The 23724-nt window shown below is 47.1% G+C and overlaps 3 protein-coding genes and 3 pseudogenes across 8 annotated transcripts; all 6 read left to right on the top strand.

The window, feature by feature from the left end:
* The first annotated feature begins 629 nt into the window (after positions 1 to 629).
* On the top strand, positions 630 to 7748 carry LOC123854244 (C-C motif chemokine 15-like). Of its 6 annotated transcripts, none has more exons than XM_064582119.1 (5): positions 631 to 779; positions 3754 to 3801; positions 4272 to 4383; positions 6644 to 6709; positions 7340 to 7748. In XM_064582119.1, exons 1-4 carry the CDS (start codon positions 704 to 706, stop codon positions 6660 to 6662), a joined length of 255 nt encoding a protein of 84 aa, XP_064438189.1. In that variant the 5' UTR covers positions 631 to 703; the 3' UTR covers positions 6663 to 6709; positions 7340 to 7748. The 6 variants fall into 6 exon arrangements, 5 of the variants coding, with proteins under 5 accessions (XP_045745319.1, XP_064438189.1, XP_064438188.1 ...); XM_064582118.1 differs by having other exon boundaries at positions 7337 to 7748; XM_045889363.3 differs by lacking the exons at positions 6644 to 6709; positions 7340 to 7748 and adding an exon at positions 4760 to 5067 and having other exon boundaries at positions 630 to 779; positions 4275 to 4383.
* LOC123854247 (UPF0729 protein C18orf32 homolog) lies at positions 811 to 3740 on the top strand (annotated as a pseudogene).
* LOC123854761 (small EDRK-rich factor 1-like) lies at positions 6692 to 9923 on the top strand (annotated as a pseudogene).
* A 745-nt stretch (positions 9924 to 10668) lies between these two features.
* LOC123854242 (neo-calmodulin-like) lies at positions 10669 to 11829 on the top strand (annotated as a pseudogene).
* A 3632-nt stretch (positions 11830 to 15461) lies between these two features.
* LOC123854243 (C-C motif chemokine 14-like) lies at positions 15462 to 18206 on the top strand. Its single transcript, XM_045889360.3, has 3 exons — positions 15462 to 15678; positions 17391 to 17505; positions 17997 to 18206. Exons 1-3 carry the CDS (start codon positions 15480 to 15482, stop codon positions 18085 to 18087), a joined length of 405 nt encoding a protein of 134 aa, XP_045745316.1. The 5' UTR covers positions 15462 to 15479; the 3' UTR covers positions 18088 to 18206.
* Positions 18207 to 20251: 2045 nt separating this feature from the next.
* On the top strand, positions 20252 to 23522 carry CCL16 (C-C motif chemokine ligand 16). The gene is made up of 3 exons (XM_045889365.2): positions 20252 to 20327; positions 22861 to 22981; positions 23390 to 23522. Exons 1-3 carry the CDS (start codon positions 20252 to 20254, stop codon positions 23520 to 23522), a joined length of 330 nt encoding a protein of 109 aa, XP_045745321.1.
* Positions 23523 to 23724: the final 202 nt, after the last annotated feature.

Raw genomic sequence — 23724 nt, 5'->3', positions numbered from 1 at the left:
CCACAAGCCCCTCTCCATTTCTAGGGCAGAGAGCATAGACTCCACCCCTGAGTGACAGGAGTGTCACAAAACCCGTGGCCATATTTTAAAAGTTCCACAGGTATAAAAGCCAAAGATAAATGCTTCCCCTCTCTTCCCCCTGGCAAAATATTCTGAGATACATCCATGAGCCTCTTCAAAAAACTCCTAGCAGAGAGATGCTGAGGAATAATGAGACTCTGGATACACTGTTGCAAGTAGAGCCTACGGTATTTATTAATGGATTGGCTGTGGGATGTGAAACAAAGCGAGGAGTCAAGGATCAGGAGTCCGTGTGAGGAATCACACGACTGGTTTACAGGCTATTCCTGCACTTGAAGGTGCTTAGCTCCTGAAGAAAACACTCTGACCTAGAGGATGAAATTAACCTCCTGGAGGAAGGGTCCTTCATGAAATAGTCGCTCTCTGTGCCTGTATCCACTGGGCAGTTGGGAAAGCATGAAGTCTCCTTTACCGTCTACTTCCTGTTGCATTCCCAGCCTTGTTCCCTTTTTTAGAAATAGCATGCTGTCTATCGTATAGCCAAATAACAACACTCTGAACCTCTGCCCTGTGACTTCCTGATCCTCCTCTCTTATAAATACAAGGGCAGAGCTGGGATCCCACAGAGTCAGAAAGCAGAAAGCCAGGAGTCCTCAGACCAGCTCTGCCTGCTACAGGGAAGATGAAGTTCTTCCTGGCTGCCCTCCCCTTCCTCATTCTTGCTACTGCCCTTGGATCCCGGGTCCAGGTCCTTCATGGTAAGTTCAGTGAACCTTCCCACTGGTGACAAGGTCCGCGGTAACTCGCGAGCTGGGGAGGAAACGCAGAAGGACACCTTTGTCCTGCTGAGGTTGTTCCCTGTCTCAGACAGGGATGTGAATTCAGCACTTGTTTAAAAAGTAGAAGCAATAGGCTGTAGGCCTCTGTATTGTATACAAATCTCCCATTTGTATACAATACAGTCAATTGTATACAAATGACTGGTCCCCCTTGGGGAAATAACTCTCTCCCTTTTCATGACCAGAATTATTTGATGCCTTCTCTTAGCTGACATAGGACTGTTGCGTGCTAAATCAAAAGAACTATAGTAAGAATTCCACAATGTTAGTGTAAAACTATCATTTTGGAGAGGAAATGTAACAAGCCAGGAAAGTGCCTCACCCAAGTCCACCTAACCATTCTATTTATTTAACAAGTAAATATCTAGTACTTCTTACGTGCAGGCAGGCACTGTTCTAAGTGTCTTATGGACTTAATACATTAGATCCTCCTAACAACCTTGTGAGGTAGACTATCAGCAACTTGTATAGTTTTGCATATTATTAGTCTCATTTTACAAATGAGAAAACTTAGACAACTTGCTCAAGATCATATAGCTAGACACTCGGACCCGTGGTTGCGGTTCAGGAACTCCAGCAGATGTGCATTCCTGATGGTGTGCATTCCTTGCATGTCATTCCGATTCTGCTCTGGATCTACAAAAAATTCCTGGAGCCATACATGTATCCTCTGATTTCCCCCTTTGTTAGTCATAGGTGGCCTAGAAAAGCTCTTCGAGAATCCCACAATAAAAACAAAGGCAAGGTAGACTGTAAGGACGCAGACATAAATGGATTACCAACAAAAGGACCAACGGAAATCTCTGATAAAAAGAAAGACTAAAGTGATTGTTCCAAAGGATCTCATTGTTTTAAAAATGGACCTGATAATATGAAGCACCTCGCTTATAATTGTCTCTGACCTTTTTCTCTGAGACCAGAATTTGGGATAGATAGCTTAGATACTTACCTGATACTAATCAGGAAGTACATGGTATTTATATTTAAAATGTGTTTAGTTATATTTAATGATCTCATTCCTGAGTTCCTGTTTCATTAAAGTAGCTTCCATGTCTATTATCGTAGTTATGAATAAAAAGAAGGTTTGTGCCAATGGACCCTGCTACTAAACGAGCGCTCTAAACTCCTTGGGCCTCTAGCTTCTTTCAGGCTCTTTGAATCTGAGCTGAGTACAATGTTACCGTGAAACAGTGCGGTGAGACTGTACGGTGAAAGGAAAAGGGGTTTGGGGAGATAATGAGGACTTGAAACCTAAAAATGTGATTACTGTCTGATACAACGGAGCAGCCTACTTCTGAGTAGTAATTCCTGCTTAGTGCTCTGAGGAAAATAGAAAAGACAGGGAAATCGGGGAAACGCCTTTGAAAAATGGAATACCTTTTACAGAAATATCTAATGTATATTATAAAATTCTAATCCTTGTTGCATTTCTTCTGTTCTTACAAAGTATATTAAATATTCCATTTTGGAAAAAAAAAAAGATCATATAGCTATTAAGTGGTGGAATGAGGGTAGGAGCTGGTTAGGAAGCTGCAATGGAAAGGCAAAGCCACTTAAGATTTTATTTTGCAAGCCGCACGCACATCATAGCAAGCATATCAAGTATAAACGCATGCCTTCTTAAATAGAATTTATGTGTAACTCTGTAAGAAATGATCTAAAAGTTCAGTTGCCTTTGCCTAATTAGCATAATGCAGGTCTGCAATCCCTTATCCAAAACTTTGGGGCTAGATGTGTTTTGGAAGGCAGAAGTATTCAGTTTTTAAAAAGGTAATGCAATATGATCCAGCAGTTCCTCTCTGGGTATATACTCAGAAGAACAGAAAGCAGGTACATGAAGAGATATGTGCACACCCATGCTAATCATAGCGTTATTCATAACAGCCAAAAGGTGAGAGCAACCCAAGCGTCCATTAACAAATGAACAGAGTTCTTTTAAATGGGGCATATACATACGATATATTATTCAGCCTTAAAAAGGAAGGAAATTCTGACACGTGCTACAAAACGGATGAACATTGAAGACATTATGTTAGGTGAGGTAAACCAGTAACAAAAGGACAAATTCTGCATGGTTCCACTCCGATGAGGCACTTAAAGTAGTCGAATTCAGAAAGAAGAATGGTGGTGGCTTGGGGGTTGGGGGAAGGGAGAACGGGAGCTATTGCTTAACAGGTGCAGAGTTTCAGTTTTGCAAGATGAAAACGTTCCGTGGATGGATTGTGGTGATGGTTTGCACAATAGGTGAATGTGCTTCGTCCTACTGAGCCGTACGCTTTTTAAACATGCTCACAATTGTGTTTATTATGTATATTTTACATTTTCAAGAAAATAAATGACATTTTTTAAAAGGTAACACATACTTGGACATTACTTAACTCACTGGAAGAGTCTGAGAAGTATACTTCAATCAAACAGGGTAGAATTTCGGCAGCAACTACAAATAATCATACTACTGGGGTAAATAATGATTGTGAATAGCCTCACTTCACTTTGGGTGACCTTGTGCCACCAGATCAGTTAACGAAACATTCTTCGGTTTCCTGAGCCGCTGTGGATTCCAGAAATGTATGGAAAGTATTGTGGCATGTATCACATTATGTACCCATTCGACTGATTTATTCATATCGGATTTACAGTTTGCTTTTTGTATTTCAAAGTCAGTCGGATGGTTTCACGTCTCAGACAGTTTCAAAATTCCCTGAAACATCCCAGGGCCTTGAGACGAGAGAAGGGGGCTGGAGGCAGATCTAGAACCCAGACCGGTGTCCAGTGGTCCAGCATCATCACCTCTCTACCAAGGGAGGGGGCTGAGGCATGAGACCAGTGGAGACAGCGAGACAAGGCTGCCGTGGTGATTTCTCTCCCCTCCTTGTCTGTTTCTCCCAAACAGAACCCATGGTGGCGAAACTTCGGCATGAACCCTTAACACACATGGAAGGTAAGGGTATATGTTATATTATAGCATTTGCTTAAAAGTAGCAGCTGCACAGATCTGTTCAGTGGCTTCAAAACACCCCATTTACAGGGCGGGGGTGGGGGACAGATGGGGAGGGTCCCGACGGTGGCGAATGTCCCCAGGAAGATCGGGAGGGGCCATTAGAGGTCACCTCTATTCCGTCTCCCGAGTTGGGCTCACCTGGGGGCAGAGGTGCTCGCTGATGCCTCCTGCTGGCACGAGACGCTCCCTCTTCTATCAGAACTGGTCTTGGCCCTGTTGTGGCCTTGCCTGGGTGCCCTCAGACACAGAGCTCAGCCCCGAGGAGAGTGAAGCAAGTGCAGGCAGAGGAGGGCATCCCTCTGGAATCCTGTGCCTTCTCACCCTTCCCCGGGACTTTGGAGGCAAGGGGGAAAGGATCTAGTCTTCCTTAAAAAGAGACCCAGTCCTTAAATGGCTCGTTCCCCTTGCAGCAGGCTTTCTCCGTCCCTCTGACTGCTGCCCAGACTACAAACGAAAAATTCGATGTGCAAACATGAAAGATTTTTTTGAAACAAGCAGTGGGTGCTCCCGGCCAGGTGTCATGTAAGTGTCGTATCTGGGGAGGGGTGTCTAGGAAAAGTCCCACCTTCTGGATCCTGCCAGGTCCTGAGAGGCTTGTGTCCTCAGTAGGATCCTGCAGGGCATCAGGTAAGAGATGTTCCCAGTGAAGAGGGACACCGGGGACAGATGGAGAGAGAAGAAAGGCTGCTTGAGGAAACACACATGAGTCACTTAGGCAGTCTCAGAGGCTAAGTGAGGCAGGGTCTCAGAGAGGAGGTGCCCTGAGTCCCTGCAGCAAAGAAGGAAAAGAACAGGCTGGTCCAAGTGGGGGAATCCCAGGGCCGGGGAGGATGGGGCTCCCCATCCCCATTTTCTGAACACCCCTTAGTTTGTAATCTTTCTCCGCCTTGCTCCCCAGCTTCCTCACCAAGAAGGAGAGGCTTGTCTGTGCTAACCCCCTTGATTTGGAAGTTCAGAATTGCATGAGGTCCCTGAGGAAGAACCTAATAATGCAGATGTTGCTTGAGAAGAAGGAATACTAGGGGCCACTCGCCCCACCTCCAGTTGGTTTGTCCCAACTCCCTCCTGGGATTTTCTTGGCCTGAATTATTTTTCAAAAAGCAACAACTACTGTTCTTTCTGTTCTGGTTATAAAAGCAATGCATTAATAAAGAGTATCCAATATAACTTTCCTTGAATTTCAAGAGGAAAAAGAAACTATAGGAACTGCTGAAATTTGGATTCTGTGGTTTTTTTTCCAAATGATGTGCCATAATAGAATTTTTTAAAAGCTAAAAACATTCAAACTCATTCAAACATAGATTGAATATGTGTCAAAATGTACTTAACCCATTCAATGAGGGAAAACTGAGTCAAAGATCATCTGAGGAACAGAGATTTATACAGTTAGTTGGGGATGGCATTCTGAAATGTTAAGTCAGAGAAAAACAGATTAATATCCTATAGGAAAATAAAATTGTAACACTGGGGATTATATTTTCTTTTTCTTTCTTTTCTTTTTTTTTTTTTTTTATTTTTAGAGGGTGGGTAGAGAAGGAGGGAGAGGGAGAGAATCTTAAGCAGACTTTACACCCAGTACAGAGCCCGACACAGCACTCAATCTGACGACCCTGAGATCATGACCTGAGCCAAAATTAAGAGTCCAACACTTAACCAAGTGAGCCACCCAGGTGCCCCTGGTAATTATCTTTTCTACTGGACAAAAGTCATTTACATCTGTGCTAGATAAAAATTTACAAGTTAACATAATTTCACAAAGTCAGGGGCCCCATCAGTAGTAAGTAGACCACCACTGGAGAGGACATTCCCCTACAGGAACCCTGGGGTAGGCTTTGTGGACAATCTTCCAAATGACATTGGAGGACCTGCCTGCGGTCATCCTTCTGCCTTATTTCTACATTTTGTATATTTTCTCTCAACAGACATAACTTCCCCTCTTTAAAGTTAAAGGACATTAAGAAAAACATTTAAAGTTGGACTGAACATGGGTGGTGAAATCGAGTCCTGCAAGCGGGGAGTCTGCTTGAGGTTCTCCCTCTCCCTCTGCCCCTCAACCCACTGAGTGCTCTCTCTCTCTCAAATAAAAAAATAAATCTTTTTAAAAAAATAAAGTTGGAGTGAATATCAATTTTACATTCAGGGAACCTGAGTGGCTCAGTTGGTTAAGCGTCTGCCTTCAGCTCAGGTCATGATCCCAGGGTCCTGGGATCGAGTCCCTGCTTGGTGGGGAGTCTGCTTCTCCCTCTGCCTCTCCCCCAGCTCGTGCTCACTCTCTCTCTCTCAAATAAACAAAGTCTTTAAAAAAAAAAAAAACCTATCTTACTTTTTGGGTGATTTGCCATAAAGAGTTATAGGGAAAAAACTGATTGATAACCAAATATCCATCATAATAATAAACACTATTAGAAGACACTTGAGACAATGATTAAAGCTGGGAATTATAACTCTAAAGGGATTAAATACACAGTCACACTTTGTCTCATCTTATTCTCTCCACGAAGAATAATCGTTGGAGGTTTGCCTACAGTGTAGAAAAGCTCCTTTCACTTCATCATTTGGGAGTAGGGGGTAGACAGAAGATGACCAGGGAGTAAAAGGTAGGGCACAGATGTACACAGTTTAGCCAAGCATTCCAGGTAATTCTTATGCAGGTGGTCTTAGGAAGGACCTCACTTAGAGATACCATTTTAGGAGGTGTGGGTGAAAAATGTAGGCAGGCTAGCAGGTGGAACTGTGCCTTGGTAAATTTCATTCCTTCAGGGATTCCTCTCTTTTTTCCCAGCGGAAGTGGGAATCCCTAGTTCCCTGGTTGTGAACGCAGATTCCGAGGATGGGGGCACTGGCTCTGGTAGGTGAGAAGGAAGGAGGGGTGGGACTGGTCCGGCTTTCACTGAGGTTGTCGGAGAGCTTCATTTCTAGGGGGCGGAGGTGGTGGGACTTCTTTTTTTCCTTTGATCAGAAGTTGTCCTGGGTACCGCCCGGCTCCCTCTCCGGTCCATCATCCCTTGTGGAAGACTCCCACGCAGACTCCCACTGTGCTTGTAGCTTTATCCTGGGGCAAACCCCACACCTGCCTGCCCTGAAGTGGGGACTGGCAAGTTCATAGCTTCTTCTCCCAACACCACTGACTTTGATCTTTGTGTTACCTAGGATGCTGCTGAGAAAGTATTTTTTCAATGATCTCTCCTTCATCTATATGAGGAAACAGGTTTTGCAGCCTCCTTATTTTGCCATCAAGCTGACCCATGTCCTTTATACAGAGATTTCTCTTCTTATGGTCAGCTGATGTCATCTTTTCTGATTTCCTCTGCTACTACAAATTTATTTTTGTTTTCATATTTTTCCAGTCATTTCCATGGGATTTGGGGAGGTAAAAGAGGCAAATACAGATGCTCAGGCTTCTGGCTTATAATTTGACCCATTTATGATCTCTCCTGTTGCTCTCATCCACTTCACTGTATTCTGTTAAATTCAGCAGCTTCGAGTTAACACCAGCCCACTGAGAACTGAGTGATGGAAACAGCAACTTTTGGCTTCTCCGTAGAGATTTTGTTTCAGAGCCTCGGTGAAAATCTCAAAAAGTTGTTGGATTGAAACCGTGCTAGACCCACGGGGAAGGTGTGTGATTTCACTGGTTTCTCTGGCTGGCCAAGTTGTTAGCTCAATAGAATGAAATGGAGAGCACAGACCGCTGGACTGCCGGGACAGCAGAGGACCAGGTGTCTCCTCAGCAAGACTTTGGGTCATGACAATGGCAGCTGAACAGAAAGGGGGATGGACACTGAGACGTTCCTTTCTGACCAAGCATCTGGTCACTCATAGAAGGTCTTTGAGGTCTTGGAGCGGACAATGGCTTGTTATGTCTAGGTCAATTAAATAATACATTACTCTATTTTCACAGTTCCTCAAAAATCGCGTGTTCTTTTATGCTTCCTTGCTCTCTGTGGTGCCTCAGCCGCAAATGCTCCTCCTCTCAACTCTTCCCAGCAAAACTCAACCCAGCCTGCAAGGTTCAACTTCGATGTCCCCGTAAAACCTTCCCCCGCTATCCCATCCAGAGCACCCACCCCCCTTTCTCTGGAATCCTGAAACAGGTATTTATTGTCACTCAAACAACAACTGAGTGGCTACTTTATGTTATACATTGTGGTAGGCGGGATATAGAGAAGATTGAAAATAAGAATAAAATATGACCTCTGTGTACAAGAATCATATGTATAATTCATCTCTAAATCTCCAAGTTATTATGCAACACTGGATTAAAATAATGAGGTTGTTTATACGAGGGGCAACCAGCCTGGGCCATATACCACCCCAGGTCTCATGCCGGCTACCCAAAGGCTGAAGCTGACCCTTTGAACAACGTAGGGTTTGGGGCACTGACCTCCATGCAGTCAAAAATCCAAGTATAACTCTCTAAAAACTTAACTACTGATAGCCTACTATTGCCAAAGCCTCACCGATAACATAAACATAAAACACACATATTTTGGGGGCGCCTGGGTGGCTCAGTCGTTAAGCGTCTGCCTTCGGCTCACGGCATGGTCCCAGGGTCCTGGGATCAAGCCCCACATTGGGCTCCCTGCTCGTGGGAAGCCTGCTTCTCCCTCTCCCACTCCCCCTGCTTGTGTTCCCTCTCTCGCTGTGTCTCTCTCTGTCAACCAAATAAAATCTTTAAACAAAAAAACAAAAAAAAAACCACACATATTTTGTAAAATCATCAGGCAGGGGTACCTGGGTGGCTCAGTCAGTTAAGCGTCTGCCTTCAGCTCAGGTCATGGTCCCAGGGTCCTGGGATCGAGTCCCGCATCTGGCTCCCTGCTCAGCGGGGAGTCGGCTTCTCCCTCTGCCTGCCACTCCCCCTGCTTGTACTCTCTCTCTCTTTCTCTGACAAACAAACAAATAAAATCTTTAAAGAGAAGGAAAAAAAATCAGCAGCATGGAAAATACATTACAGCACTCACTGTATTTATTTTTTAAAAATCCACACGTAGGTGGACCTGCGCCAGTTCAAGCCTGTGCTGTTCAAGGGTCAGCTCCATATTGACGCACGCCGGCTAGGAAGCTGCACTACAGATCTGAAGCTTTAGTATGCGTAAGAATCACCTGGAGGGCACTCTTCCGGGCTCAGTCCCGGGTGAGCACGGCCGTGAGTAAGGAAATTAGCGAGAACGTGCCCGCCAGAGAAACATGAAGAAATCCCAGGAAATTAGCAGGGGAAAAAGAAAAGAGGATAGCTTGACCACCTCTTGGAGAAAGCAGAGGGACTCCGAGATAATGCAACAAAAGCAGAATACAGCTAGAGAGAAGAAGTCTATGCATACAAGAGAAAAATGATGACTATTTGGAAAAACCTGGTCCTACTGCCAACTAGGTATATCGTAAGCTCTATGGTCAAAATTTGGGGAGTGAACAGTCCTATGTTATAGCCTTATAAAACTATTTTAAACTTTACCTTTCAGCCTGACTTAGTGTAATGTTTCAGAACCATTCTTCAAAGAATAAAACACTAAACATGCATGTGAAAAAAAAAAAAAGAAAGAAACACCTGGAAGGCTTGTTAAAAACAGAGTGCTGGATCTTATCTCCAGAAATTGTAATTCAGTAGGACTAAGTGGAGCCCCCCAAAATCAGCATATCTAACAAGTTCCCAGGTAATGTTGACGCTACAGGGTAGAATGGAAATTTGAAGAACTCTCACTTTTGACTCTGTAATTTCAGCATTGTTTGCAGCTTTTATAAAAAGCACATGTTTCCGGGGCGCCTGGGTGGCTCAGATGGTTAAGCATCTGCCTTCGGCTCAGGTCATGATCTCAGGGTCCTGGGATCGAGTCCCGCATCGGGCTTCCTGCTCCTTGGGAGCCTGCTTCTCCCTCTGCCTCTCTCTCTCTGTCTCTCATGAATAAATAAATAAAATCTTTAAAAAAAAAAAAAAAGCACATGTTTCCATGTAACCAAAAAACAATTTCAAAGAATTGAAAAAATAAATCTTTATGGTCTTCTTAAGAACAAACAACAAAATGAGCCAGTTCTTGACTTGTGTTGATATTTGTTTTCTTTTAAAGATGAAGCTTATCAGAGTTGTTTAATTATAAAAGAAATATGCAATTGAGGAAAGTTTAAACATGGCTAAATAAGTCTGGCAACCAATTTTCAATTTTTAAAAGCAAAAATCTTGAGGGGCACTGACTGGCTCAGTGGGTAGAGTGAGCAACTCTTGATCTTGGGGTTGTGAGTTCAAGCCTCACATTGGGTATAGAGATTAGTTTAAAAATTTTTTTATCTTTAAAAAAAATTTTTTTAAGTAAAAATCTTGGGAGTTGTGCAAAATAGCTAGAAAAATTGTGTTTAAAAGTTCTTAAAAATGGGGGGTGGGGCACCTGGGTGGCTCACTTGGCTAAACAGCCAACTCTTGATTTTCACTGAGGTCATGATCTCAGGGTCCTGGGATCAAGCCTGCCTTGGGCTCTGTGCTTGGTGGGAAGTCTGCTTGAGAGTCTCTCTCTCCTCCCTCTGCCCCTCCCCACCATGCTCCCATGCTTGCTCTCTTGCTCTCTCTCTTTCTCAAATGAATAAATCTTTAAAAAATAAAACAAAAACTTCAAAGAGCTGCAACAGAAATCATCAAGACATAAAACAGCAAATGGAAACATCCATGTTTTTACTCTTCTACTTTTAGAACCACAGTGAAGATTTTAAATATATAGCTCATTCCCTTTTCTCTTTTTTTCCCCCTTCATGTATTCATTCTCTTGGTGCGAACCAGGGGGCTCACCTGAGGACTCAGCTAGGACTGCAGCAGAGGGCATGACCCACATGGTTGAGGCCAGTGTGACCTGTGATACAGTCAGTATGGCCAGAAGATTGGTATATACAGGGGACAATGCAAAGAGGTAAACATATTGAGGTTAATGGGAGCCAGATTTCTCACTGTAAAGTAGAGAGGGAAACACATAGACAAGGAAGGTTAAAATAAACCCTGTGGTGTTGATTTGGAATTGAATGTATTGGTATAAACTTTTGGTTTTTCATATAGTGAGACTGATGACATAGAAATTGCTATAAATGTGTGAGATTGATATAATAGAAATAGATATAAATTTATATACACATTCACACATATATGCTTCGATATATTTCCTAGTTCTGTCCACTAAGGGCTCAGACCTAAGAGCTATGCCCTTCCCATAAGCAGTGAGCACCCTAAGCACCCAGATTTCTCAAAACCATCCTTTACTAATGGGAACCAGGACTCACTGGAGAAATGGTTGATTCCTAGAGCTGGGGCAAAGTATAAGATGAGCCTCGGATCATCTTTTTCTGCCAAAAAGCAAAAAAACAAGGATAAATCAGAAATCTTAAAATCCCCTAGAGAATGGGGCAGTAGTGCTGAGAGCCTCGCAGGCAGGGGGCCATTACTCACAGCGCTGAGCACACACTGTGCCTTAGCTGTGGCAGTGTGGGGGCCACCCCACCACCACAGCCCCTGCACTAGGGCAGCCACCCTGGCTCCCTCTGCTCCCCCTCCCTTAGCTCGCAGCATGGCTGATTGCTGAGTTCAAGGAAGCGTTCTCCCTATTTGACAAACACAGTGATGGCACCATCACAACAAAGGAACTTGGAACTGTTGTGAGGTCACTGGGTCAGAACCCAACAGAAGTCCAACGGCAGGATATGATCAACAAGGTGGGTGCTGACGGTAACGGCACCATTGACTAACCAGAATTTTTGACTAGGATGGCTGGAAAAATGAAAGATACAGACAGTGAAGAAGAAATTTGTGAGGCATTCCCAGTCTTTGACAAGGATGGCCCTGGTTACATCAGTGTGGCAGAACTACTTTATGTCATGACAAACTTGGGAGAAAAACGAACAGATGAAGTCAATGAAATGGTCAGAGAACCAGATATTGATGGAGATGGACAAGTTGACTATGAAGAATTCATATAGATGATGATTGTAAAATGAAGACTTACTTTCAATTCCTTTTCCCCTCCCCAGAAGAATCCAACTGAATCTTTTACTTACCTCTTGCAAAAAAAAAAAATAGTTCGTTTACTCATTCTGTTTCTCTACAGCAAAACTGAATGTCAAAGGTCCCTTAGGTGCACACACACAAAATCTGCATGTATCGGTTGGTGGTCCTGTCCTTTAAAGATCAAGCTCCCACCAGTTTTATAATATAAATACTTGTACTACCTTAATGATCAAGAAGCATTTTGTGGACTCCTTGCAGTTCCATTTGCTCTTGATTAATACACTGTTTGGGCTGGCCAGTTTTTCTTGCATGCTGCTTGACAATTGAGCAGTATCAGGCATTTGTGTTAAAAATGATAAATGAAAAAAACAAATTGAAAGCGTATTCAAATGGGTTCTAGTTCAGTTTGTTAGTATAAATCGTCATGGCTGGCTTACTGAAAACAAACATTTAAAATTGGTTTACCTCAGGATTCTGTGCAGAAAAATGAATGAAGGATAAATAGTCTAAACATAGCCCCCTTAGCAGAACGGCCCTCTCATAGTTCCGTGTGCCCTGACCCATGGTGATGATGACACTCATCCTGGTAGCAGGCTGCGTGTGCTGGGTTAGACTTGTCCTCGTTGTACTAGAGCAAAGCGGGTGTGGCTGTCACCATTCACACAAAGTTTTAAAAAGGAAGGGACTATCTTTGGACTCCATTTTTAAAACCTTCTGAACCATGACTTGGAGCCAGCAGAGTAGGCTGAGGCTGTGGGACACCGTCAACATTGCTGGTCAAGAAATTACAATTTATGTCCATTCCTAGTTGTAAATGCTAGTCTTTTTTTCCAATAAAAAGACCATTAACTTTAAAAAAATATCTAGAGAGAGGAAAAACCAGGGGAAAAACACAAATATAAGTCCCCCCTCACAAAAAAAATTCTCCTACTCTCAAGGTAGAATTCTATACCCAGCAAAAATATCCATCAAGTATGAGGGATGCGTAAGGACATCTTCAGACAAGCAGGAACTCAGAAAATGTATGTCCCACACACTCCTTCTGTATTCTTTGATTTTTTTTTTTAAATCAATGTGTATGTGCTGCTTTGGAAAACATTTTTAATATTTTTTAAATAGGTACTACATACTTACCAGTGGGCAACAGAATATTTAAGGTCTCCATGTTGCTACCAAATTCCATTCATCCCACTGTACTGTATTTTTCATTTACTTTTTTGAGTCCCTCTTGAAGCTATGAGTCCTCTGAGGTCAGGGTCATCTTCATTCCCACCCTCCAAGCATAGTCCAGGACCTGGCATTTGATATTGTGGCAAAGAAGTGATGTAGTCAATAAACCCATTCCGTTCTCCTAGGCACACAGATGATCTATATTTTCCATATTTATGTCATTAAATTGGAGCCAGGTGACTTCATTCTGGCCATGGAGTGTTAAGTGAAAGTCATCTATATCATTTCTGGGACTGGTACATGAAAATCTCCCAGCTCTCTTCTGCCTCTTCCATTTGTAGCAAACTTGGAGGCCTTGTGTTGAAACTGGGGGAATCACAGAAGAAGGCTTAGTCCCTGAACAGGTGCATAGAACAGCCTTCCCCAACACACACACCCTCATCCTACTGCTCACACACATTGGACTGTGACGAGAGCAAGAAATAAGCCTTCAATTAATTAATCCCCTGAGATTTAGGGGTTGTTTATTATAGCAATTAGCATATACAGATTAACATAGATAGGAACTTAATAATTTCTTAGAAAATAAAGGGATATCCTGTAAGGCTCCTAACAACAACTTGGCAGGGAGGCTAAATCTCCAGGAAAACAAAGTAAACACTGTTTCCTTCCAACTCATATTCACCCCAAAAACAACTTATTTCCTTAGATGATTCCAAATGGCAATTGTTATTTGATTTGGAGAGTTTAAATAGTATTGTTATTGATGATAACAAACACAGAATATGTCTAATAAATGCCTGTCTTGACATCCCAGCATGTTTCCTGTGAGATGTACGTACTTCGACCTGCTCAATTTATTTATTCATGCTTCTTCTAAAACATGCATTTATAAATCACCTGCTCCCTGCCAGGCTCTGTGTGAATGGGCAAAGATAAAGAACAGAAGCTCCCTGCCCTGATGAGTCCAGTCAAGGAAAGAAGATGTGAACAGCTTTCCAACCACAGCAGCAAGCAAAATGGGCCAAGGGCCCCCAAGAAGAGCATGGTAAAGGCCACTAGACTAAGGCAGGTCTGTTCTGCATCCCAGTCATCCTGTAAATATGAGCAAGCCCCTGGCCCTTCCTAAGTCCCAATTCCTCCTCCATAAATGGCCAGTTTAGACTAATCTAAAGATGGCAATACATAGCCTGTGAACTGCACCCTAACAGGAACCACATGTTAGTCACAGCACTCCCTCTGAGGTGTGTGGACATGGCCTCAGAATGGTGTGCAACACAGAACTCTGGTCCACCCTGAATCAGTGAAGCGTACTAGCCATCCCTGAACAGGGCATTTTCTAGGTACCCATCAAGCTTCTCTGTAACAAAAGTCAGAAACCAAGAGAGGGCCCCAAAGCTCAGAAAGGGATCAGACTAAAGGCTTTGCAGAGGGTGCCTGGGTGGCTCAGATGGTTAAGCGTCTGCCTTCGGCTCAGGTCATGATCCCAGGGTCCTGGGATGGAGTCCCGCATCGAGCTCCCTGCTCGGCTGGGAGCCTGTTTCTCCCTCTGCCTCTGCCTCTCTCTCTCTCTCTGTCTCTCATGAATAAATAAATAAAATCTTTAAAAAATAAAAAAATTAAAAAAAAAATAAAGGCTTTGCAGAAAAGCCACACTAGCCAGGACACTTACAGAGACAGCTTAGTCAGGGCAAGGGGCGGGGGGGGGGGGGGGGGGGGTCCGATGTTTCCCCAGGGCATAGCAGTTAAGAACACAGACTTGGAAACTAGACTGCCCAGGTTTGAACACTGATTCCACTTATCAACTGTCAAAGTTTGGGTGTGTTTTTTATACTCTCTCTGCCTCAGTTTCCTCAACTGCTGATTTAAAGATTAAATGGGCTAATATTCCTAAAACATTTGGGACAGTGCCTAGTGCATATAACCATTATGTAATGTTTGTTAAATAAATTATCTACTGAGCATCATGGCGCTTCTTCACCCCAGGGTACGGTGAGAGGCTGGTGATAAGCCTGGGAGCTGGAGGTTCTGCCTAAGTGTTTAAGTGAGGAGTTCCTGGCCCAGATTAGTAAGACCAGACTTGCGGGGCTCCAGCCCTCATCCTGGTACCCCAAACCCCCTCTGATCTCCAGACAAACAGGTCCTGAACCTCCACACATGGCCTTGTTCCAGGCCCAGGACTGGAATCGGGCACAGGCCATGTCCCAGCCTTGAGGTCTTGCACTAAGTGTGCAACAGTAACCCCAGGCCCTGTGCTGTGGCCTACACCAAAGGGGGGCTCATATCCAAGGAGTTAAATTTATTCCCACTAGGGATGGAAGGCAATTTCCTCCCTGAAATCTTGGCTCTCCAGGCTTCCCTTACTCTGCCCTCAACAAACGTTCAGGATCTGAAATTGCTGAGGCATCGTTACTCTCTACTTCCCTTTGTCATCTTAGTTCCCTCATTTTAAAAAAAACATTTTGCCTTGATGATCATTTCTCAACACCTCCTCAGCCCAGGAGCCTCCGAAGTCCCTACCAGGGCAGCTCTCCCCCTGCAGCAGCTCCGCACCAGGAGGATAACGTTCTCCCCCACCAGGAGGATGAAAGTCTCCATGGCAGCCATCTCCCTCTTCGTCATCCTCCTCGGCACCTGCGCCCTGGGGCGCAAGGCTGAATTCTCCTCACGTGAGTGCAACACCTTGTATTCCTTCCAACCTGGCCCCTGTGGGGAAAGAATCAGGAGTAAGGTTGCTGGGGATATAAGGAGGAGGGGCTCTCGAAGGAGGTCTGGGGTCTTCTGAAACTGGTTTCGTCCTCGCCCTCCAGGACCGGTCTCCCTGCCCACCAAGGCCATGGAGTGAGGCCTGCCTCTCCACTCCCTCAGTTCCTCTCTCTCTGCCATTAAGTAAGAGTGGCCCAGCCCATCTGGGGGACATTATCCCCAGGGAGATAGAGGAGCAATTTGGGGGGACCCTCAAAGCCATCTGTCTGCTTGCCTCCTGAGATTGGGGCCACCTGCTTCCAGAGTCAGCCCCACCCCGCAAGGGCAGCCTTGCTTGGTGTGCGCTGAGGGGAACCACGAAAGTACAGGTCCATCTCGCCACCCTTTCCCAGCTTATTCCTCAGGATGAGCTGCCTTCACACACATCCAAAACTATGCCTCACCCCTCAATTTTACCTCGTCTCCTTTTCAGAAACTGGGAGGGAAACAGAGGAGGCTATTGAAATAAAGCCGGTCTAACGTTAATGAGAATCTGGGCAGGGACCAGAGGACCCCTTATCCCATTCTTTGGGGAGGGAGGATGCTAGCTGGGTAAAAGACCAGGCCTTTCCCTTCCCACCCACGCATGCAGCCGCCCTGGTGACCTCGGAGGCCACTGCCCGGACACTCCCAGTCCTATCCAGGTTGGTCACATAATGTGCACACCCCCATCCCTCCACTCCATGACCATGGTGCCTTCTTGTTTCTCCAGGGCCCTTGGTCAGAAATGCCCTTCCTGCTACCTCCATAAGTCAAGCTTGACTGAACGTGTGATTTCCACTGTCCCCCTCCCACACCTCCTATGAGAGCCATGGAATTGCAGAATCAGAAAATAACTGGGCAGTTCACCTAATCCAGTGATGTTTAACATTTTTTAGACAGTGGAACCCTTCTTCAAGCAAAATCTTACTCAGAAACCTAATATGTAAAACAGCAAAAAGGGCCAAAAGGGATACTACCCCCAAAACTCTACTCCTAATGCATCAGTATCTCTGAAAGAGACCCTGAAGCCCCAAGACCCCCAGGGAGCTCAGTGTAAAAACCACCAATCCAGTCCAACAACCTCATTGACAGATGAGGAAACTAACAGGGGAATAAAGTTGCCATGGGCACAAAGCCAGGAAAGGCGAGGGGAGGTTGGGATCTGGGTGTCCTGACTCCCTGTCCTTGGACCTTGGTGTCAGCTTCCTTCCCTCTTTGCAGGACAGGGGTTCCATGGGGACACAGGCAGAATGGGCAGATTGGGAGGGGCTGGGTCTGCGCGCCCAGCTGGTGTGTGTCCCTGTCCCTCATGGAGATTTCTTCCAAATATCCCTCTTATGTGGAACATCTGTGCGAGCCTGCCCCGCAGGGCTGGTGTGTACTCACTAAGAAGACTTGGGTTTTGCTAAGCTTCAATCCAGAGTTGAAGGTCATCAGCCAGTCTTTCTAGGGGAGGTTGAAGAACAGGAAGGAAGGTGATTACCGATGCAGGAGGAGGGAAAGAGGAGAGAATCTGCACAATCCTATGTCCGAATTCAGCGGGGCCACCTCCTCCTTCCTTCCCTCTTCCACGCTCTGGAGTGCAGAAGCAGCCAGCAGGTCTGGCCTCTAACAAAGAGCCCAGGCTCAGCTTCCCTCCGTCCTCTCTCCTCAGGAGGACCTTACCACCCGGCCGAGTGCTGCGTCGGCTACGTTGCCCAAGCAATCCCACGTCACCGGATCACAGGTTATTATGAGACCAGCAGCCAGTGCGCCAGGCCTGGCATTGTGTAAGTGGCACCCCGCACACCCCACTGGGGGGCAGGGAGCCCGCAAGGCGGGGGGTGGGGGAGGGAGGACCCGGAATGGGGACTCCCCAGAGCACCTCCCAGGTGCAGCAACAGGCAGTAGAGGGGCAACCCGGGGGGCTTTCTGGCCTGGCTGAGCCTGCAGGGAGCAGGAGGAAGAGGACCCCATGGATCGGGAGGCGTCAGGGAAGGAGATGGGGAGGGGGGCACGTCCAAGGGCAGGGGGAGCACGGAGGAGATGGGGAGGGGGGCACTTCCAAGGGCAGGGGGAGCACGGAGGCTAGATGGGCCCAGGGGGAATCTGAGGGGCTGGAGAGCATGTCTCAGAGAGGAGACTGGCCTTGAGCTGCCTCTAGCAGAGGAAGGAGAAACAGCCTAGGTGGGTGAGGAGTTTGCTCGGGAGGGCTGACCGGCTTTCACTTCCCAGCTGCTGGATGCCTCAGTTGGTAACCCTTATCCCTTTTGCTCCACAGCTTCATCACCAAAAAGGGCCATTCCATATGTGCCAACCCCAGTGATGCCTGGGTCCAGGACTACATCAAGGACCTGGGGAGAAATGAGTGACCCAGAGTGGTGGAGAAGGGCACAGCTGGCCATCTTAGAGAGAAGAAGCCACGGCCCCCCTCTCAGCCCCAGCTGCCTCTCAGGAGCTGCCTTGCCTTGAATTAAAGACCTTGAATTCATGCCCTCCCTGCCCTCACTCATTTCTACTGAACCTACTCATTGGAGCCCAGCCCGTGTGGCACCCTCGGCATCAGTCTTTGTTCTGCAGAGGTGTGGTCAGCCCTGGGTGCAAAACAACAGGTCAGGGCCTGTGATGGGGGTACACAATCATCATCAGGATGGTAACAGACATTGTCTTAGCGCTTTCTACCTTCCAAGCAGTCTGCTAAGTAGCCTGTGCGTATTATCTTATATAAACTACACAAGTGTAAAGCTAAGAGTTATCACCTGGTTTTGCAGGTAAATCTTCATAAAGCCTTCTTCATAGCAGCCAAACTTCAAAATCCTTTGTTCTGAGCAGCTCTCAAGGCCCTTGTTCCCAGCCATCTGGGACAAGAATGATTTGGGGACATATTTTATCCAACCCTTCCCCTCCACTTACATACATCAGGTTGTACTCTATTGTTAGAGCCATTTTTGTGCCCTCCACAAGGCCTAACAGAAAGCCTGGCCTATAGCAGGTGCTCAGGAAATGGATGGATGGATGGATGGATGGATGGATGGATGGATGGATGGATGGAATGAGGCAGGAATCAGGAGGAGGTTATGCTCCATGAATAACACCCAGCTGCCCCCAAAGGCTCTCAGACCCATCTTCAGGGTTCGAGGGGGAGCTCTGCATACTCAGAGGAAGAGCATGCCCAGTGTAGGCGCTGTGGCCATCCTTCCCTGGCCAGCGGCCTTCCAAGACCAGGGCCAAGAGGAGGCTTGTATGCTAAAGGCACAGCCAGGCTTCTCCAGACCACCCTGCCTCCATACATAGCAGCCAAGGGGTACCCCACAGACATACCCTCCCTACCTTCATAAAGAGGACAGCTTCCCCACCACTAACTGCCTTGAACCCAGCAGGACTAAATACATTATACAACTTTTCCCTATTTATGAGCAGTCATGCCAAACAGCAAGCCCCATAAGGGTCTCAATCCGCCCCTGCCTCCCTCTACTCTTCATTTACTGAAACACTCCCCCCTCTGCCTCTAGAGCTCACAGTCCATCCACAGCAAAACCCCCTGTATCTTCCATCTCTTCTCTGAACTCTGCCTTCAGCCCCAGGAATGGGGTCCTGAGGCAGTCTGAAGAGAGAAGATGCTGAGGGACAGGTTAGCCCTGGTCAAGGCCGGGGACCCGGAACCTGGAACTGTGGGACACAGAAGCGGGTTGTCAGGTGCGTGTGCGGTTGGAGCGTCCTCTGCTGGCCATAATTGGCCACAGAGGCAGGTTGGAGGAACCCATACCGCGGGGACTCAAGAGGGATGGCCAACTAGACCTAAAACTGGTTCAGAGTCCAAGGTCCAAAGATAGTAAAAAAAAAAAAATCAACAAACAAGCCAAACACCTCAGCAATAAATGAGGACCCAAGATCAGCACATTGCTTTTCTCTATGTATTAGTAACATAATCTATGACAGGAAAAATTCTGAGCTCAGTCATGTGTCAGATGGGGGATGGGGGACATCGTTTTCAGAGGCCTAAACCCTACCCCTTGCCCCAGTCTGTGCACTCTCTAATCCTGCCTTATGTTCACCTTCCCAGTGATGGCTCCCCTGGGGGAACTGGGGTGGCTCCACCCTCCCTCCACCTCCCCCAAAATAGAGACGCTGGCCCATAAGGTGGTGAAATCACACGGATCCGGTTTTCAGAACTGCCTGCCTCCTTCCTCTGTGACCTGGGAGAATTTCTTTAACCTCGCCAAGCCTCGGTGGCCTTCATTTATAAAACAGAGTCATAATCTCCGCTTCACTCCTGCAAGGATTAAGTAAAACAGGGCATACAAGGTGGCCAACACCCAGCGCGCACGAACCACTCACTCCCTTTCTCCACTCCTCTCCTCCTGAACTTAAATCTTATTAAATCACCTGCGCCAGGCCCCGCCCCCCTTCAGCAAACACTGAGGGAGGCCCCTCCTCCCTCCGCCACCCGCTCCGAAGTGGTCAGAGTCCAGAGGGCCGTGAAGTCAGAGTGGACGACCAGCTTTTCCCCTGAAGCTGAAGGGCTCCCCTGAGAGGATGAAGGTCCCTGGGGCTGCCCTCTTTCTCCTCATCCTTATCCTCACCGTGACTCCTGCTTTGCACGGCCAGTCAAGTGAGTCCACCTGTCCCTGTAGGGCAGGAATGATAAGGGGGGACAAGGTAGCTGGCAGTGAGGTGATGCCAAGAGCCCTCTCACGTCTGTCATCAGCCGCAGGGCCTCCCCTCCTGCAGGCACACCTGCTGTCCTCAAACTCTCCCCTTTGCAAGTAGAGCTGGGCTGGGGTCCCGACCCCTTCTGGGGTCATCAGGCAGTTTCAGGAAGCTGGGTCAAGGTCACATCAGGGGTCCCGAGGTTGGAGAACAGGAATGATCATTTAGGGGGAGCCAAGGAAGTAACAGACATGAGCAATGAAAGGAGAGCAAGACAGGTGCTGCAGATGCTCTGGGAGAGCAGGACGAAAAGCGTTGGGGAGGCGGCTAAGCCCGGGAGTGGGGACTCTAAACCTAGACCCCCCTTCCTTGCAGTGTCTGGCACAGATTGCTGGGACTATCATGGCAGCCGAAAGAAGGCCCAGTGGGATGCCCAGGTGGGCATATGAGAATTTCATGGCCTCTACACCCATTCCCCAGCTCAGGTCTGGGGAATGGGGGTAAAGTCCATAGAAAAAGGAAAAGCCCATAGAAAAGAGGAAAGGGGTTGAAAGGTTTGGGAGCCACAGGTGCTCGGGACCTACGGAGAACAAGGTCGGCTTAACCCACTTTCTACCCCCGACTCAACCGCCATTTATGAAAGACACCACATACCCACCCCAGGGTGTGGTGCCCCAGCCCTTCTTTTCTCTCTAAAGCTACCCCGGCATCTGGTCTGGCCGGACTCTGCCTGTATAAACTCTCAGGGGAGCAAGGGCCACCCACACCCCATGTAATCTGCCCGTACACTCTCAAAATGCCCCTGAACTTGGTAAACTTTGCTTGGAGTACCGGGGTCATGGCCATCACTATAAGCAGAGCTGCATCTCGTGGGTGGCAGGAGGCAACAATGCCCTTAGGGCAGGTCAAACAGACCGCTGCAGTGGGTTCAGTCTTCCAAAAAGAGAAAATGGCCCACGCAAAGCATGGATCGGCCAAATGGTACTCTCGAGATATTCCAGTCTTGGCCACCAGCTGGAAGCAAGGGGTCAGGCTGCAAGGGGATTTGCACTCTGCAGTTTTGGGGGCTGGGGGAGGTCTCTGCCTGTCCTCCTATGTGATATCCCCAACTGATGAGCAGTCAGGGGAGCTCAAGGGAAACACGGTGCTAACAACCAACTGAGGCCAGCATCCCGTCAGCATCAAAGAGAGGCGGGCAAGTGGCATTTCCGGGCAAGAAGAATGGTCATTCCTACCATCTGCTCTTAATGATAACAAGCGCTGACTGAGCCTTTCTATGTGCCAGGCTCTGAATTAAGGGCTTAACCACCATTTTCTCCACCAACCCTCACCCTGATCCCAGGACGTAAGCATTTTTTACCCTCATTTCATAGATGAGGAGACCTAGAGAGATTTTTAAAATTTGCTCATGATTCAAATCATTTAGTCAAGATTCCTATTCAAGATGTCTGACCTAAAGCCTAAATTAGAACACTTTCTTCCCGCCCTAACTTCTCTGGCTCATTGCTCATCTCACCCTCCTCCCTGATCCCAGCCCCTCTAATGCCTCTAGGATAGAGTCCACACTCCCCTCCAAGGAAGGTGTGCTGGGCCTCCCCTCTCTCTCTCTCTCTCTCCAATTTCAACTCTTTTTTTTTTTTTACATTTTTTTAATTTTTTTTTTTAAGATTATTATTTATTTGAGAGAGCATATGAGTGCAGTGGTGGGGAGAAGGGGCAGAGGGAGAGGAGAAGCAGACTCCCCACTGAGCAGGGAGCCTGACTCAGGGCTTGATCCCAGGAACCCCGGATCATGACCTGAGCTAAAGGCAGATGCTTAACCTGAGCCACCCAGGAGCCCCAATCTCATCTCCTTACATCTTTCTTCTCGCATTGCATTCCAGCCATCTGCATCCCAACACAGAAGCTTCCCCCACCTTTAAGCCTTCATACCTTCCTTTCTCCCAAGCCCTACAACCCCTTTGTTTCAATCCTGCTCAGTCTTCAAGAATCAAGCCATGCACTTGCGTGCACACGCGTGCTATGGGACTTCCCCAGCCACCCAAAGCTGTTTCCAGAGCACCTTTTGCCAAATTCTATTCTATCCCAGAGCACATGCCACTGTAATATTTTTCACTCTTCCTTTTCACCCTGACTAGACTCGGAGATACTCGAGAGTAGTGACTGTGTCTTCCTCGTGTTTTTTGCCCCCTTAGAGCTTGGCATGTAATAGGAGCCCAATAGGTGTTTGCCAAACCAAGCCCTGGTTCACCAGCAAATGTGAATAACTGAGGCATTTGCACTTGATGAAACTCAGTGCAGAGGCTGGAGGTTCTACGTGTGTGTCCTCACCTACTTTTTCCACTTTCTCTGTTACCTGTCAAGCTGTCATCAGCCTCTGCTAACAGATGGCTTTGCCATGAGAGGTGTGGAATGCAAGGGATGGGGGATGAAGGTAGGCAACCATGGGCTCCCTCTACACCTACTTGGCTCAGCTTTCAATGTGATTCCCTCAGAAAGTCCTGAGTCGTTGAACAGTTCTCACACCTGCTGCCTGAAGCACCATGAGAAAGTAATGCCAAAGAAACTGGTGGTGGGATACAGAAAGGCCCTCAACTGTCACCTGCCGGCAATCATGTAAGCATTCCCTGCAGATACTTTTGTGGAGGCGGAAGGGGAACCCAGGGCGGGAACGAGATGCACAGAACCAGGAAGTCTCCATGCGAGAAGGAGGGGAGTCATGATTAAGGACTCGGGCTTTGACTCTCACAGGGAAGGCCTGGGTTGAATTCTTGATTTTGCCACTTAGAGCTGTGTGGCCCAATAAATGGCAGCCATCTTGGCTGAGCGGGGAACAGGCTGAAGCCGGGATGACGAGGTCTAGAATCCAGACAGGGAGGCCTTCTGAGGGAACTCAGGTGGGGGAAGCCCAGGGAGGCAATGAAGAGTATGAGGCAAGCCGCAGGTGAGCTAGAAATGGGGGAGCATGGACTGGACCCCCCACCCCACTCCGTGACTGCTGACCGTCTAACTCTGCCTCCACAGCTTTGTCACCAAAAAGAACCGAGAGGTCTGCGCCAACCCCCAAAACAAATGGGTCCAAGAGTACATCAAGGATCCCAATATACCTTTGCTGCCTCCCAGGAACTTGGCCCAGGTCAAAAGCGTTAGGCCTTAGGAAGGCCACAACATCACAGCTCTCCGTGACCATCAGGCCTCGGTGGGAGTCCAGGTTTGGGAAAGAAAGGTGCAGCCCTGTGAAATGCAGGGGAGGGGGGGCGTGTGGTCTGAATGACAGTCGCAATCAGAGATGCTAATTAAAAGTATTTCAGGGGTGCCTGGGTGGCTCAGTCGTTAGGCGTCTGCCTTCGGCTCAGGTC

Source organism: Mirounga angustirostris, unplaced genomic scaffold (assembly GCF_029215605.1).
Source record: "Mirounga angustirostris isolate CCGP_5_RB_7025 unplaced genomic scaffold, mMirAng1.0.hap1 SCAF_17, whole genome shotgun sequence".
In the NCBI taxonomy this organism is placed as follows: Eukaryota; Metazoa; Chordata; class Mammalia; order Carnivora; family Phocidae; genus Mirounga; species Mirounga angustirostris.
The sequence above is the reverse complement of the archived record's forward strand: the minus strand, read 5'-3'. Positions and strand labels throughout refer to the sequence as shown.

Bases quoted from the DNA above. Each gene is read 5' to 3' on its own strand.
- LOC123854244 (XM_045889362.3), top strand. From the start codon at position 704: ATGAAGTTCTTCCTGGCTGCCCTCCCCTTCCTCATTCTTGCTACTGCC. The intron at 780-3,753 runs GTAAGTTCAGTG...TCTCCCAAACAG, and splicing joins CCGGGTCCAGGTCCTTCATG to AACCCATGGTGGCGAAACTT. The intron at 3,802-4,271 runs GTAAGGGTATAT...TTCCCCTTGCAG, and splicing joins ACCCTTAACACACATGGAAG to CAGGCTTTCTCCGTCCCTCT.
- CCL16 (XM_045889365.2), top strand. From the start codon at position 20,252: ATGAAGGTCCCTGGGGCTGCCCTCTTTCTCCTCATCCTTATCCTCACC. The intron at 20,328-22,860 runs GTGAGTCCACCT...TGATTCCCTCAG, and splicing joins TGCTTTGCACGGCCAGTCAA to AAAGTCCTGAGTCGTTGAAC. The intron at 22,982-23,389 runs GTAAGCATTCCC...CTGCCTCCACAG, and splicing joins TGTCACCTGCCGGCAATCAT to CTTTGTCACCAAAAAGAACC.
- LOC123854243 (XM_045889360.3), top strand. From the start codon at position 15,480: ATGATCATTTCTCAACACCTCCTCAGCCCAGGAGCCTCCGAAGTCCCT. The intron at 15,679-17,390 runs GTGAGTGCAACA...CTCTCTCCTCAG, and splicing joins CAAGGCTGAATTCTCCTCAC to GAGGACCTTACCACCCGGCC. The intron at 17,506-17,996 runs GTAAGTGGCACC...TTTGCTCCACAG, and splicing joins TGCGCCAGGCCTGGCATTGT to CTTCATCACCAAAAAGGGCC.